This window comes from Pestalotiopsis fici (genome assembly GCF_000516985.1).
Source record: "Pestalotiopsis fici W106-1 unplaced genomic scaffold PFICI_Scf_11, whole genome shotgun sequence".
Lineage (NCBI taxonomy): Eukaryota > Fungi > Ascomycota > Sordariomycetes > Amphisphaeriales > Sporocadaceae > Pestalotiopsis > Pestalotiopsis fici.
In genome coordinates, this window is record NW_006917101.1 from 59,387 (window position 1) to 74,128 (window position 14,742).

General features: G+C 50.9%; 4 protein-coding genes across 4 annotated transcripts; 2 read left to right on the plus strand and 2 right to left on the minus strand.

Annotated features, from left to right (window-relative positions):
• Positions 1-1,262: 1,262 nt before the first annotated feature.
• On the plus strand, positions 1,263-3,556 carry PFICI_13033 (uncharacterized protein; the record flags this gene model as incomplete). Its single annotated transcript, XM_007841614.1, has 2 exons — positions 1,263-1,860; positions 1,908-3,556. 2 exons carry the CDS (start codon positions 1,263-1,265, stop codon positions 3,554-3,556), a joined length of 2,247 nt encoding a protein of 748 aa, XP_007839805.1.
• A 1,079-nt stretch (positions 3,557-4,635) lies between these two features.
• On the minus strand, positions 4,636-6,471 carry PFICI_13034 (uncharacterized protein; the record flags this gene model as incomplete). The annotated part of the gene is made up of 4 exons (XM_007841615.1): positions 4,636-4,671; positions 4,772-6,026; positions 6,093-6,243; positions 6,300-6,471. The coding sequence occupies 4 exons, from the start codon at positions 6,469-6,471 to the stop codon at positions 4,636-4,638; spliced, it is 1,614 nt and encodes a 537-aa protein (XP_007839806.1).
• Positions 6,472-7,267: 796 nt separating this feature from the next.
• On the minus strand, positions 7,268-8,792 carry PFICI_13035 (uncharacterized protein; the record flags this gene model as incomplete). The annotated part of the gene is made up of 4 exons (XM_007841616.1): positions 7,268-7,952; positions 8,012-8,136; positions 8,190-8,473; positions 8,537-8,792. 4 exons carry the CDS (start codon positions 8,790-8,792, stop codon positions 7,268-7,270), a joined length of 1,350 nt encoding a protein of 449 aa, XP_007839807.1.
• Positions 8,793-10,960: 2,168 nt separating this feature from the next.
• Positions 10,961-14,110, plus strand: PFICI_13036 (uncharacterized protein; the record flags this gene model as incomplete). Its single annotated transcript, XM_007841617.1, has 1 exon — positions 10,961-14,110. One exon carries the CDS (start codon positions 10,961-10,963, stop codon positions 14,108-14,110), a length of 3,150 nt encoding a protein of 1,049 aa, XP_007839808.1.
• Between the last annotated feature and the right edge of the window lie 632 nt (positions 14,111-14,742).

A 14,742-nucleotide genomic window follows, 5' to 3' on the forward strand; every position in this document is an offset into this window, starting at 1 on the left:
TAGACCGGAAATATCTGGGACCATTGCGGCGTTCATAGTGTGTGTGTGTGTTGATATTTGGAGCACTTGGACACGACTTTCATGATTATTGCATATATATATATACACCATGGCATCTGCTGTGAGCACAGACAGCTACACTCATCATTCAGTTTCGTAGCATTACCTCTCAAAGCAAGCAAGTTTTACACGGCACTGCTATTGATACATGTCTCTTGATTATAGTGCTGTTGTGGCGAGTTAAGCTGAATTTTGCTATCCTTGAGGGCTCCTTTCTTTCTGGCCCTCAATAAGCCGAGAAAACGCCATATACAAGGCATTGGCCAGGACGTAAAGTCTGCAAGGTACCCGCGCGATCAATCTGTGGTAGAGCACTTCGGTATAATCACGGCAGGGACCGGCATTGTACCAATCCATCTGCCTGTTGTTTCTTCTGCCACATTTTGTGCTGCTCCTGCATTGCCCCTAATTCCCATGCATGGAAGCACGGCAGACCTCGGGCCACGCACGCCAGCGTTTGCGAGTCATAAGCAATAATATCCACGCTCATCAATTTCTGGTTAGGTACATGGTATCCAACCACAAGTACGCCTCACGGTAAGCACGGCTGTATATGCCAATCTGGATTCACATGATTGGTTCAGAGTCAGACATTGCTGTTCCACGAAGTGCGTCGGGGGGCTGAGTCCGTACATACATACATCTCGGTATCGGGTCGCGCTGTCAGCGACTAGGCACTACTTCACCACCTCACAATACATGAGGTTCAATTAGTCTTCGCAATATTGTTGCAAAGTCTCAACGTTCTTGCGTGGGAACTGTTGCAATAAACGATGGGAGATTTGGTCACTGCTTGGAAATAAGAAAGCTTAACGTTCCACTGGGAAACAATGCTCGTCCATATGTCAAACTTCTGTTCCTCATGCTATTGACATATTGCGCAGCATTGGTGGCTACACTTTCTCAACCCTGGGTTGCACAAATCGTGCGCAGCTCCAACAACTCCGGTGATTGAAAGGCTCGTTCTTGTATTTCCGTGTGTCACGGACGTGGGCTATGATAAGCTTCACAGATGTACCAAGTTCAGAAGCAAATACAAATACATACGTGTTGTCCCGCCACGAGACATGAACGTGTTGGTTTACTCATTCATTTTCTATATACACCCTGCCAAGCCGCTCATCCTACAGTCTTGATCTTTCGGTTAGAGGATGTCATTAGCCCGCGCTTCTAGCTTTGTTGAATCATTGAATCAGGTAGACATGGCACAAACCCCGTCAACCACAGTCTCCCTACTTAGCGATGGTGACCAGAACATTGCACGACAGCCCGATGATTCTGCTAATACAGATTTGAGCGTTTCGAGCGCTAAGTTGACCTCACCTTCCGGGTCAACAACCGATCACCCTTCGCAGTTGCACCCGGGTAATCGTCGTCATGACACCGAGATGCCGACAAACTCGTGGCCTGATTCTCATACACCTCAAACCGAGAGCGAACTCCAGCCAACGCAGCTAGGTCAAAAGGAAACCCAGGCTCGCGTCCCACAACGTCATACTCATGGTTTCCGGCACTGGGCGTGGGAGGCTGTGAATGCTGTCCTGCTCCTCATCATGATCATCGCCACGATAATCACATTACGCATGCATGATGGACAACCTGTGCCGGATTGGCCGCTTTCCATTTCCATCAACGCTCTGATCTCCACATATGCTTTCGTCTTCAAAGGCACCATGGCTCTTATTCTGACCTCATGTATCGGTCAACTTCAATGGAGCTGGTTCCGCGCTCGACGTCCTCTTAAAGACGCTGCTCTGTTCCAAGACGCGGGGAGAAGTCCCATAGCGCATTCATTTCGCTGTACAAGCTCCATTTGCACCAACCCATTGTGGCTCTGGCAGCATTAGTCACTATTCTTGGCATTGCTCTCGACCCGTTCTTCCAACAGCTCGCACAACTGACCAGTTGCACTGTTCTATCAGCGAGTGGACAAAGACCATTTGTACCTCGAACGAATTTCCTCAGCATATCGGGAATGGATGAGTCAGGCGGAGGCATCCCAGTCGATCTGCCGGCAACCCTCGCTTCAGGTTATTATGAACCACCAAAGCTTTCGAACTTCGATTGCTCTACTGGTAACTGCACGTTCCGCACTGACTACAGTACACTCGCGTTCTGTACCAAATGCCAAGATATTTCGGATAAAATGGAAGTTCAAGGTCTCTGCCGTGAGGTATTTAAGTTTCAGAACGGGACGGAGTATTATTATCCTCTAGGGGCAGGAAACAAGTTCCCTCCTATCATTGATTGTACATATGATTATTCTCTGTGCGATGCCCTCTGGGTGGAGGGGGACAACGTTGATTCATACCATCAATGTAACGTGACGTCAAGCGTCGATTCGATCTGGTCAGCCTCCTATTTCGTGGATCCACGAGACAAGAGTAAGGATTCCCCCCAGCAGCTTACAATAAATTCAAAGTTGCGAATGAATCAAGAGGTGGCTGGGTTATCATCCGTATCGTGGCCAAATAACATCAGCCTGGGCTATGATTATGGCATCATCTATGCTAAAGACCCTCTTGCTCAGCTGCCCTCAGAGGGCTGCGAGAAAGAACTGACAAACAACACATGGAGCTGTCGTGGCTACGGGGCAGCAACCTGTTTTATTCAGCCGTGTGTTCAAACTCACACCGCCGACATAAACTCAGGTCGGTTTGACGAGACCTTAATTGAGTCATCAACAGATGTTCTGTGGGCCTCGTCAACTTCATCGGTATACTCAGCCCTGAGCATACTTGACAAGTCTTGCATCTCTGACGAAGAGCGCGCTCAGCTCATCACCGCAGGTTTTGACTTGGATGGCCACGGCCGCTGGCTTGCTTACGGTCTAAACCTTCGGCCACCTGGCGTGCCTCCAGGTGACTCGACACCGCCACCGGAGCCTTGGTTGCTCAAGCGTTGTGTTTACCATATGAATGAAACATTTCTCCGTATCCTGTTTATGGATGTTCTTCCCGACATCTTAGAAGGCGCGGTCGTCAATGACGCCCCAAGTCCCCAGCAACTACGAGTTTTATATAACGACGGCAAAATTAATATGACGGGCATCACCTCGGCATTTGAAAACGTTGCACAGACCTTGACGCTTTGGGTTCGGACAAATGGTGATCCCAATTATAGTGAGCCGGTGATTGGGCAAGCCTTCCACGCTGCCACATGCATACAGGCCAACTGGGTTTGGCTGACACTACCAGCAGTGGTAGCCTCGCTGACGTTGATCGTACTTGCCCTTACGATCTCTATAACGCAACGGCGTGGGCTACCATTGTGGAAATCGTCGCCGTTGGCTTTTCTATTTCACGGGCCTGGTGGATCGCATTGGGTTGACGAGGCCATCATGGTGGCCCCTCCCCGCCCAAAGGCGAAAGCAACCGATCTCAGTACTGAGGCTGGAATGGAGAGTATGGCGGCCAGGATTTGGGTTAGCCTCGAGGGCGGAGACGTTGCCCCAAGGCTGCGACAGGTCGGGATGAGACGAAACAGCGAACCTTAGACCAAGGGAGTCAGTCGGCCATGGGATCTGTTGATAATTGCAATACACCACCAATGGCATCTTGAACGGGGAAACTGTTTGAGTTCAAGTTTGACACCATCTATTTGATAACTACATCGGGGTGTCAGTGTGTATATGCAAGACGCCAAGATGTATAAAAGTTCAACACTCCGTTTTCCTGTGTTCGGTCGTCCACTCTGTATCCTCCCTTCCCCTGTAAACAGAACCTCAAAGACTGTTTCCAGTGTTCGGTAACAGCAAAGGGAGCGGGCGTGCTGAGGTCCTCAATGTAAATATTTAAATGCCGTAGCTCCAAGGGCTGGCGCCGGCAGGCCAAACAAAATTGCGAGCACCTATTTCCGAAGTGCGCATCAGCGATGCATTGGATATGGCCATCATTATCTTGGAGTATCACAACATTATAATTTTGATTAATTACGTGTACTATCACATACGACCATAGACGCTTGAGAACTCGGCATCCCGTCCGCTCTGCCCTAGATAAACAAGCGATCGCCGGATCAGTACTCAGGTGGGTGACCACTGGGGAATCCCTGGTGTTGTATGTTTTTTACTTTGCATATCAGCTTTTTTGGCATTATCATTTTCTTTTCATCTTCGTTTTGTTTTGTTGATAAGTCGGTTGTTGCCTGAAAATGCCGACTGAACGTTGATTTTTTGGTGGATCTGTGATGTTTTTTTTTTTTTTTTTTGATACCGTCCATAACCACTAACTCAAGAGTGCCATCAATTTTTCAGTTAATGTAGTTGATCACTTCCATACAATCCAATCATATAATGAATGGTCCCTTTGTCACCTTGGAACTCTTGATCTTCTCCCACTATAGGCTGTCCCACGGGCCGTACCCTTATACTCTTCTCCTATGAAGCTGAGGTTTCCCCGCAATCTAGTTCACGGGCTGGACACTGGATGCCTGGAATGATAGGCGAATAGGACCGGGAGAAATACAAAGATGCTTTTCTTGTCTAATCTTAGAATGGTCAAGCGAGACCATGCATCGCAGCTCTCCTGCCATTTATACAATATAGTGGCACTTGGGCAATCATTGTTTGCAAACTCACTTGCGCTTAGTAAAGACAAGCTGACATTCATCCTGCACGATGATTCTGCATAAGCAAATACCTTGGACAAGGCGAATAATGGTGATAATCCCGAGGGCTGGAAGGGAGGGAGAGTAAGAGGAGAGAACATACCATGGGAAAGAGAGTAGCGAACACTCTTATCTCCTCGGACCGCGGGGTGGGGTGGTGCACCCAGTCGACCTCGAGCGCGGCCTTGCCAATCATGTGCGCCATGGTGAGCGGCACATAGCTCCGGGCCAGGCAGTCGTGGGCACCGGCGCCAAACACGAGCCAGTTCTTGGTGTGGCGGGCCGCGTCGCCCGTGATCCAGCGGTCGGGGTCGAAGCGGTCGGGGTCCGGGTAGACGGCCGGGTCGTGCAGCGCCGGGTAGCACGACGGCACGATCATGGCGCCCTTGGGGACCGTGTAAGTCGGCGTCACGGGGAAGTCGCGCGTCGCGAGGTAGGGCACAAAGATGACGGGCGGCCGGTGCCGCAGCAGCTCCTTGACCACGGCGTTGGTGTAAGTCAGGGACTCGTACATGGCCAGGTCCAGGGGCCGGGTGCTGTCGCCGCCGCGGGCGGCCAGGTTCTCGGCGCGCAGGCGGTCCAGCACGTCGGGCCGCTGGGCGAGCACCTGGAACAGCCAAGTCGTGGAACTGCTCGAAGCGTCCTGGGAGGCAAAGAGGAAGGTGAACATGGTCTGGCCAATCTCCGTGTCGGTGAAGTCGCGGATCAAATTCCCCGGCTTCTCCTCGTCAGGCACAGACTCGCCGGCAGCCAGCCGGTCGCGATACCGCTGCGACTCCATCATGTGCATAACCCATTGGTCAACGATGCAAGTCGGCTTGGCGCCCGAGGCCATGTTGGCCTTGCAGGCCGCGGCACACCTGGTGAACTCGGCCTGCACAGCGTCGGCCGTTCGCTTGCCGCGCCAGGGCTTGGTGAAAGGCACGTACATGGACAGCGGGACATTGACGAGTTCGAGGGCTGCCGTGACGAGATAGAAGTCGTCGGCAATGCGCTTGATAGCCGCCTGCGAGATATAGTCGCCGAAAAAGGTGCGGCAGGATAGGGCGCAATTGATCTCCCTAAAGTGGCCCATGAAGGCTGTGGGCTTGCCGCCGTTGGCCGCACTGGCCGCCACGAACCGTTCAAAGTAGTCGCCGTACACTCTTTCCTGCACCGGGAGGTAGGTACTCAGGGCCTTGTTTGTGAACAACCCAGACAAGCCGCGACGGTATTCGGCGTGGGCCTTGCCGGTGAGAAAGACCCATGCCGTGGGCTTCATGATCGAGGTTGCAATGGGAACCAGGCATGGTTTGGCAAATGTCGGTGATTTGAAGACCTTGTGGGCGAGATCACGGTCCGAGGCGAGGACAACGAATCTGTGAGGTTGTGTCTTGGTCAGCATTTCCGCTCTACGGACAATTTGGAAATATATAGCTCCATACTTGTGGAAAACAGAGACGCAACTTAGAGGTCCGCTAGCCCATTGAGTCAGGTAAGCATCGAATTTAGGATGTATCGCTTGAAGAAATGGTCCCATGAATGGGATCTTGAATGCAGGACCGGCTATGGAGCCCTTTTGCTTGATGTATCGATCTGGTCATGGATATGAGTGGCTAGAGATGATAGGCTCGGATGTTTGGTTTACAAACATTGATCATAGGAGACTAGAATCAACAAGACAGTGACTGCAATTTGTGAATTGCTCCAACCTGCAAGATAACCCGTGACGAGCTTTTGCACTTGGTCCAAGAGACCATCTTGTTCCAGTCGAGTAGAGTTTGCCAGAAAGCCATCTGGAGTGGTTTCCAGAACAGCTGCCATGGTGTATAACGAAAAACGAGCAGAACGGACGTCAAAACAAAAGGTATTTTTCTCTCTCTCGGGACAGGAGGTCACAAGCAGCTTTTAAAGAGGGAGATGAAAAGTGTTTGATCGTATGATAAGTTGAAATCAATACCACAATTTTAATTCGACTGGGCTAATGTCACTTTCGCTGTGAAAGCGTCAGAGTTGTCTGCTGAGACCGTCCCTGATTCCTCGGATTTATAGTCACTCTGTCCGGATTAGTACTAGATTCCGCAACTTGGAAACAGGGATCAGGGATACGCAGATTGCTCTAGCCGTTGAAGCTTCTCGTAGGGCAAAGGACAACCGAGATGTGGCAGTACTATGTATCCTTTCAATTGTGCGGTAGACTTTGCGCTTCCATGTCGATACAAGTGTAGATGTGCCGCAACATCAACTGAGATTTCCTGTTGCCTTTGGCTGATTCATAATCAGATATCGAGATTGCCATATCCGAGCCAGTGATATGGCATCTATTATGACTGATGTTAGGGGACGTGGGACATGAACCCTTGAAGAATGACTTTCGTTTGGCATAACCAGTCTAGTCTCTTTTAGTACTAGACTCCGAAATCCATCTCTACTTCACCTTCCGCGACATCGTTCGACTCTCGACGTTCGATTTTCGACCGGAACTGGTCCGAAAAAAAAAAAGTGTGAGGGCCAGCCTGGAATCACTTGTTCGTCTGGGCTCGTTCTCGCGCACAGTGTTGACTGTCAGCACTGCTCCTAGGTCTTGCTTATAAATCGATGCTCACTCGGCAATATGAGCTCATCCTGCCATGACCTTCATGATTTCCTGCCATTTTTGACGGAAGAGGCTCTCTTGCGGCGATTGTATCCAGAGGATCTGATCCAGGCGAAGCAATACATCAGCCCAAGTCTGAAGGTTTAATGCTTCCGCATATATGCAAGCTTGTGCTGTGAACCATTGACGGTACGCCGTGTTGGTGGAAGCTATCATTCCAACGGAAATGATCCAAAGTCCTAAAGGGCCATGGGTGTCTTCCATTTTGCCCAAGGCTTCAAGGTGGCCTTTGAGTCGAAGCAAAAGGTTGTTGGACAGGTCATGGTGTGAATAATATGTTGTACCATGGATGATCAATAAGTATAGTACCAGCGCATATCGTAGGCACTCGGATGTGACTGACTGCTTCGAGTCCTGGCCTATAAAATCAGGCAACAGGAGGAGACGGTGTATAACGAAGCACGTCAGGTCGTGGAGCTCCAAGTTCGTCAGAGGACACATTTGTCGTGGCTGATGAAAGATGGTGTGAAGACGGCGCATTATGCTTCTCAAGGTGGGGTCGAGGTCTTCGTTATCCAGGAACCTGTTCGGTAAATCTGAAAATGCTGAAGCTAATCGCCATTGCGGAATTGAGCCAATTCCCTCCGCACCACCAGATTCATCATCTTGTGTCAGGAATTGGGGTGCGCCCGTGACTATCAACGACACCCTTGAAAGGTCAGTTTGACCGAATACACGCCGCAGGGCAAGGCGTGGAGCGATACTTACCAGGAGATCATTCTTGCGGTAAGCGGACTGGCACGTTTCACCTCGCTGATGCCTCCTCTCGCCGAGACCATCCGTTTGACGCCGTCGATGTGCATTTTGCTGGCTTCAGTATTACCTTTACCATACTTGAGAAATGGTGAGCAGGGCTAAATGAGTTTAGGGACTTATAAGAACTCACCTCGATGGCGGCGAGTGTCACGACTGAGTTGAGCGTCTCGTTCTGGAACGCCAGCACGGAGCTCTCGACTTTTCGCCTCACCAAGGCCACCGAATCGGCCATGAGAAGTTCAGAGATAGGAAACCCCTGCCCTGCTCGGAGTTCAACATCTAGAGAGGCCGTTTGCAAAGAGACATGGAATAGAGCGCCATCAGCGAGCGCTTGTGGCCACCACGAAATCACGAATGGGTTTGAATCCATTTCCAGATCCAGCGGATAGTACTGGAATGAAATATGGGCGAGAACTGATATATTCGTGTTAGTGGCCATTCTTGCCAATGCACGTGTAATAGGGTCAACTCAATTACAATGATGGATGAGTCGTTGGACATGCGCGCGAGGCAGTCTCGTGGGCGGATACGAGTCAAAGGGATCAAAAGCTGTGCTTGCCGGTTGCGGTGCCTTCATGAGCTCTTGGTCTCTCGTGGGCGGATTCAGCGGCCGGTTGGCGTAGACGCACTGGGACTTCCTCTTGGCACATCGTGAACATTGCGGTGTGCGAAGATCGCAGCTGTGTTTCGCTTTTGCACAGGCATTGCACGACCTTCGAAGAGTAAGACGCATCTCCTCTTACGAATTCAACAGATATTAGCAAACCGTACAGAAGAGCTTTGGCGGGTTGCTGTTGTACAAGTGTACAAAGATTCAGATCTTGAAATTGCCCGGCGTCTTAGATTCGATCCGAGAAGCCTAGCGTAGGATGGGAGAAGCAGATCGCCCAAAAGTGGTTAGGCGAGTTTATGATTACATTAGTTACTAATGTACGGAATAGCTAGGTTAGCTATCTACCTAGTACCACCTATACTTTGTTCATCAAGCACTGCAGTAAACCATAGATTGTAAAGAAAGAGAGAAAGTGATCATTTGTTGGCGCCCTGTGCGACTTGCCATGATGTTATGGAGAAAGCGGTTATGTCCAGTAAGTTTGAGCCTTTGCAATCTCTTCTTGGCGCATTTGAGATTTTTAATAAACCCACCAAGAAAGACAGACATTCAGCAACTCGAGTTTGCCAAGCACAATTATACCAACCTGACTCGCTATATGCGACAGCTATAAATACTATGTTCGAGTCACCAAGATCATTCCAGTGCCTCGCTGGTTAGGTTATAAGCATGTCCTCAAATCCTTGGCGTGCTGATAATGATAATCAGAAGGCAGCAAGCAAAGGCCGACAAAGCCCAGTGAAGAAGAAACAGATCATGTGTTGACTGTCCACGACGATTTGGTGCGCCCGAGGTTGCCTGCCTCTGCCTAAGCACGTCATACCAAAAATGTGTTGATCTGCTGGTTTATCTGATCGCCTGAGTTGGGTGGTAATCTTTTCCATACATGAACAAGCAGAGTACGTAGGCTGCAAGGAAGGAAAAAAGCCATTTCGGCCAGTTTGGTCCGTACTGATGAAAGGTCACTGTCAAGTCTTGAAGCTGAGCGTGTATGTAGGGTACATGTGGTAGGACTTTGGAGGATTTGGGTTATTAACCTTACTCTACAAGACGGGACCCTCGACTATGTACATAGCATGGAGGTAAGCCTGGTGAGGAAGAAAGCTCCTCAGATCGACGACACACTTCTTTTCTGCCCCGTGTTTGGCTGAACAGGGATTCAGAGGTCGCCTCGTCCAATAGCAGACGGTCCCGCTTCACTGGCGCGACCACGTCGTTTCTTTTCGCAACCGACGCGTTAAGTGGACACTTTTGCTAGAGGAGCTTTGGGGAGAGTGTCGAGTGCCCATGTCCTCCAGCCGAGAGAGCTGTGCAAAGTCGACGGTGGTCTTCTATGCAAACCTGCCTGTCACCACCCGTCAGTCTTGCACATCCATCTCACACGGTTCGCGTACATTCTCCTCACGATACATAGGCACCCAGTTGGGCAACAAGCCGATATCTATCTTCTGTATTTGTACACACCTAGGCGCCAGCCTTCTAGGTCATGTCGTCGTCGCCTTGAACGCGACAGCCAATTAAAATAAAATAAAATAATAATCTACTCATATCCGATCATGAGCAAGGCACAAAATAATATCTTCATTTTTCTTTGACAAATTTTTTGATTCTTTGGCATTCTACTTGCAATCATGAAACCTGCCCAAAAGTAATAATTGATTGACGCGACAGAGAGGCAGAAGATAGACACGGGTGACGACGGGATCACCCATCGGCCCCCCATCCACATCAATCGACACCCACACCACACCAACAGAGCAAGAGCAGAGCGCCCAAACCCCACCACCGCAACTCTCTCGTCCAATCTTGTCCCAGGCGCTTCCTTTCGCAACCTCAACCTCGTTATTTCTCATCATTGTCGCTCAGCTATGGTCTGACCTGCGCGACCCCATTGCCGTTGCCTTGAAGTATACTTATCAATAGACAATTATCACTACATATACGACTCATTTTGCTTATTACATCGTCGCCTCTGCGGTGCGTTCCAGCCCTGAGCATCTCGGCGTCGTCTCGTGGAGCTTGGGCAATCTAGTACTGACAGACAGTTCGCAGTGCCATGTACTAGATTCGCGACTTTGCGACCCTGCCTGCGCCTGGTTGGGTCGCTCAGAATTCCCACGTACAGCCCTCCATCAGCAGCAGGTTGCCAACGTATTAATATAGTCGCGCTCATCCCCCCCTCATCTGCGACGCCGACGTTTCTCGCGCGTCCTCTTCATCTATCAACCCAACTCCAGATATCAGCCCGCCAACCTCCATGCTCCTCATCGCTTGAGCGCCGCAGCTCAATGGCAGGCTCCTTTCCCGACGTCTCGCTCCCGAACAGCTCCTTCTTCAATATCTATACCGATGGCGGATCAGTAGCCAGGACATCGCCCGCTCCTGCGCTGCCGGGCGGGCAATGCAACTTCGTGGATCTAGCACATGGCGCCAATGGCCCGAAATGCGGTTGCCGCCGTTTCTGGAGTCGCAACGCGTTGGGACTCAACAACGGCTTTTCTGACCACTCCATCGCGCTTAGCAATGGCGGCAGCCATATTGATCAATCTGCTTTTTGCATGTGCTCCCACCATGCATGTTATCATGATGACATTCAGCCCGCTACCCAACAAGGACCTTTTACTGCGCCCATCATCAATTCCGCCGGCCAAGAGAATGAAAAGCCACGAGCTGGACGGGAACCTCTCACCCCAGTGATGCCGGACATGTCGTTTCAGGTCCCCCCTCCTGTTGCGAACCAATCCATGGAACAGAACACAATTGATAACAATGCCTCTTTCTCTACAAATATTCACCAGGATGTCCAACTATTTGGAAATGATGAGGATCCAGCACCGCCAGCCGAGGCATCTATTCCGGATACTATGAGCTGGACCAACCTGCTCCAGTCACAACCAAACTACCAGGGAGATGTAGCTCCGTCTATTGCAAGCCAGTGCCTGCAACCGGCGTCTCAGCCAAGTTCAACCACATCATCTACTCGGTTGGCTTATCTGAAGCCATTTGGCGGCAAAGGCCTCAACACATTCAGCACGCCGAGATCCAAACTGCGCGAGGCCCTTCAAATTACCCCCGATCCAGAGGATCGTAGAACACAGCATGATTCAGTGAATCGCAATGCTGCACCATCCATTGATGACCTGCAGACGGTCACAAATACTCCAAGGTCAACACGGTCTGGGCGACGTGCTGATGTGCCGAGCCAATTATCTCAACCGGCGCGGACAGAACCCCGGCGCACGGAGTTTCAAGAACTTGCAAATACGGTGCAAGGCCACGAGGAAAGGATCGAGAGGCTGGAGACTGTATCCTTCCAGAATGATCACGAGGATTGCCGTGACCAGCATGAACAGACAGACTTGCGTGTCACTGAGCTCACCTCACGTGTCGAGGAACTGGAAAAGACGCTCAACGATGGAAGTAGTGTTGTCTCGAGCCACTATCATACATCTCGTCACAGACTGGACCAATCGGCAGCTAGTGTGGCCTCGGTTACCACCACTGGTAGTGGGCGGACAGATCGCGCAGAGATGCAGAATGAGCTTGCCCTTTTGAAAGCGCAGCTCAACCACCTCCAGGCCTCATCATTCCCGACTGCCTCCAAGCCTTGGGAGGTTGAGGTGGTATTTCTCCCTTTCCCTCTGAAAGGTGTATGGTACCAATCCCGAGATTTTCCAAGCCAGCGCACCTCGGGGGCGACCATTGTCGACCACGATGAGTGGACTCAGATGCCCAACAGTTCATCAACAATAGAAACACAACTTCCCGACCTGCACGAGTGGGCTGGCCCCGAGCTCCAATCAGAGTGGCTTCTGCCAAGAGCTTGTGCACCAGGCAATGTGGTGGACCTTCGACTCCGAAGCCGTGGACTTATAAAGAACGTTGTGGTTCGAAGCCCCGACGCTCGCAGCGTGCAACAAGCCGTGTCTGCTGCTTTTGGGACTCTCTTTCGCACCTTTTCGCGTTTACAAGCCAACGTCCATCATGGCTCAACAACGCATCACCGAATGTCAAGGTTTTTTGGCCTCAAACAGCCGTGGATACCGCTTCGCAAGATCCACAAGGACTCACGCCTACGCTTCCTGTCTCCTGATGAGATGGTCACGTCAACAAGCTGGGACGTCTCCTTTCTCAGCTCTAGCGTTGTCATGAAGGCCACCGGTGTCCACCGGCTCTATATCACGCAACCAGAAGCTTACTTGCAAGATCAAGATGCCTACGATAATGGCTGGAGCTGGCAGCGTCTCCGAGAGTTAAGCCGAGTCTACCCCGACTCACAAGGCAGCCAGCTGGAGGTTCCCGAAGCTGACGCCATGGAAACGTACTGGACCTGGAATGACAAACTAGACGAGAATTCCTCGAGCCAAGACAGTATGCACTCTCTCAGCCTACGACAGGCTGCCCAACCCCGACTCAAGTCACGAACGCCAAGCCAACATTTGCTGCACATGAGTCGCTCTGGCCCGTCTCCTTCCTTGTCGTCGAGCCGTAGTCGTGCAGCATCGCCAGCCATTCTGAGAGAACGCAAGTCATCCATCCCAAGACCGATTCGCGTTCGCACAACGTCTATGCCACCGACTCTCCCTCCCTTGGCATCGCCCTCGCAGGGAAGGCGGCGCATGGCTACTGCAACATTTGGTACCATTCAACAGCATTATTTCGAACGTCGACCATCACCACAACTACTTCGCGCCAGTACTGGCTCGGCCCTCGCACTCACCAGAGCAAGTCGGAGGCGAAGCACTAGGTCTCCTTCGGTCCCGCTTTCTGCTCGTCTTAGAAACACGCCTCGATGGAGCGCAGCGAGTCCAAGTCCCCTCTTGGCCACCATGAACATTGGCGAGCCTTTTGCCATAATCAGCGGTGAAGGTGAAGTGCATGCCGCGTGTCGCCAGACTACTCCTTACTACTATGCTACGCCGCATAGTAATGCCCCTCATGTCGAGTCGAGGTCCTATCGGGGTATGATGGACATTGAAGACGACCATGGAAGCGGTACAGACTACTCATACGAGGACGGCCAAGATGACACTGAAGCCGAATCCGATGAGGATGATGAAGCCATGCTCGATCTTGGCCACCCCCGTCGCATCCGCGAAGAGTCGGAGTGGCCAGAATGGGAGGGCGTCCAGCAGCGCCGCCCCGAAGACGAGGTGCTGGTCGGCATCGAGGACGTGGAGAATCGCGACCCAGAAGACCTGGCCCATGACAGCGACGTCGAGGACGAGGAAAATCGCGATCCCGAAGACCTTGCTTGCCGCGACGTTGAAATCTACGAGGATCTGGATGACAGGATGGAAGCTTCAGATGACGATGCCGAGAATCAGGACGATGGCCAGTGCAGCAGCGGCCCCTCGGAATATTCCACCAGGCAACACGCTTGGCCCGACATCGACAATACCCGAGACTTCCCGGTCTTTGATGAGACGAATGGATGATAAGGACAGCCCTTTGACAGCCTTTTCACCTCTCAAGCAGGACCACGCCGGGACTCCCTCCCCTCCCCTTCGTTTTCAGTGGATTTAGTTGATGAACTGGACGACTGGAAAATGGCGAACAGTTGGCTTGCGTGGCGTGGCGTGGCGTGGCGTTTTGGCGTTTTTGTCGCTAGTTTTTGGGTCAAATCTCGATTACTTTTGTTTTATCAAGCAAGCTGGGCGCATTGGATATACACCTCGTCTATAAACAAGTTTAGCTAGTGCATTCATCTCCAATCATGTAAATGGGAAATATTCTACAAATTCAATGTAGGATATTATATTAGACGTGGGGGTTGGATACGTCTGGCATCGATATATGGCACAAGGAAACTATAGCTCTCAGCTTATTGTACTGATACCTGAGTTAATAAGATCTCCAACACCTCAACTTTGAATAAAGAATTTCGCTGCACTGGACCACTGAGCACCATAACAACTTTGTATGATTCTAGAGTACTTAACAGAACGTAGAGATCTCGGTATTCTTGAACATGGGATTCTTGGTCACAAGCCATTACATCTTTCTCAGAGATTTGAATATTGATATTATGAGTTTATTCGTGTTTATCTCGTTTCGTCGTCTTGAATGT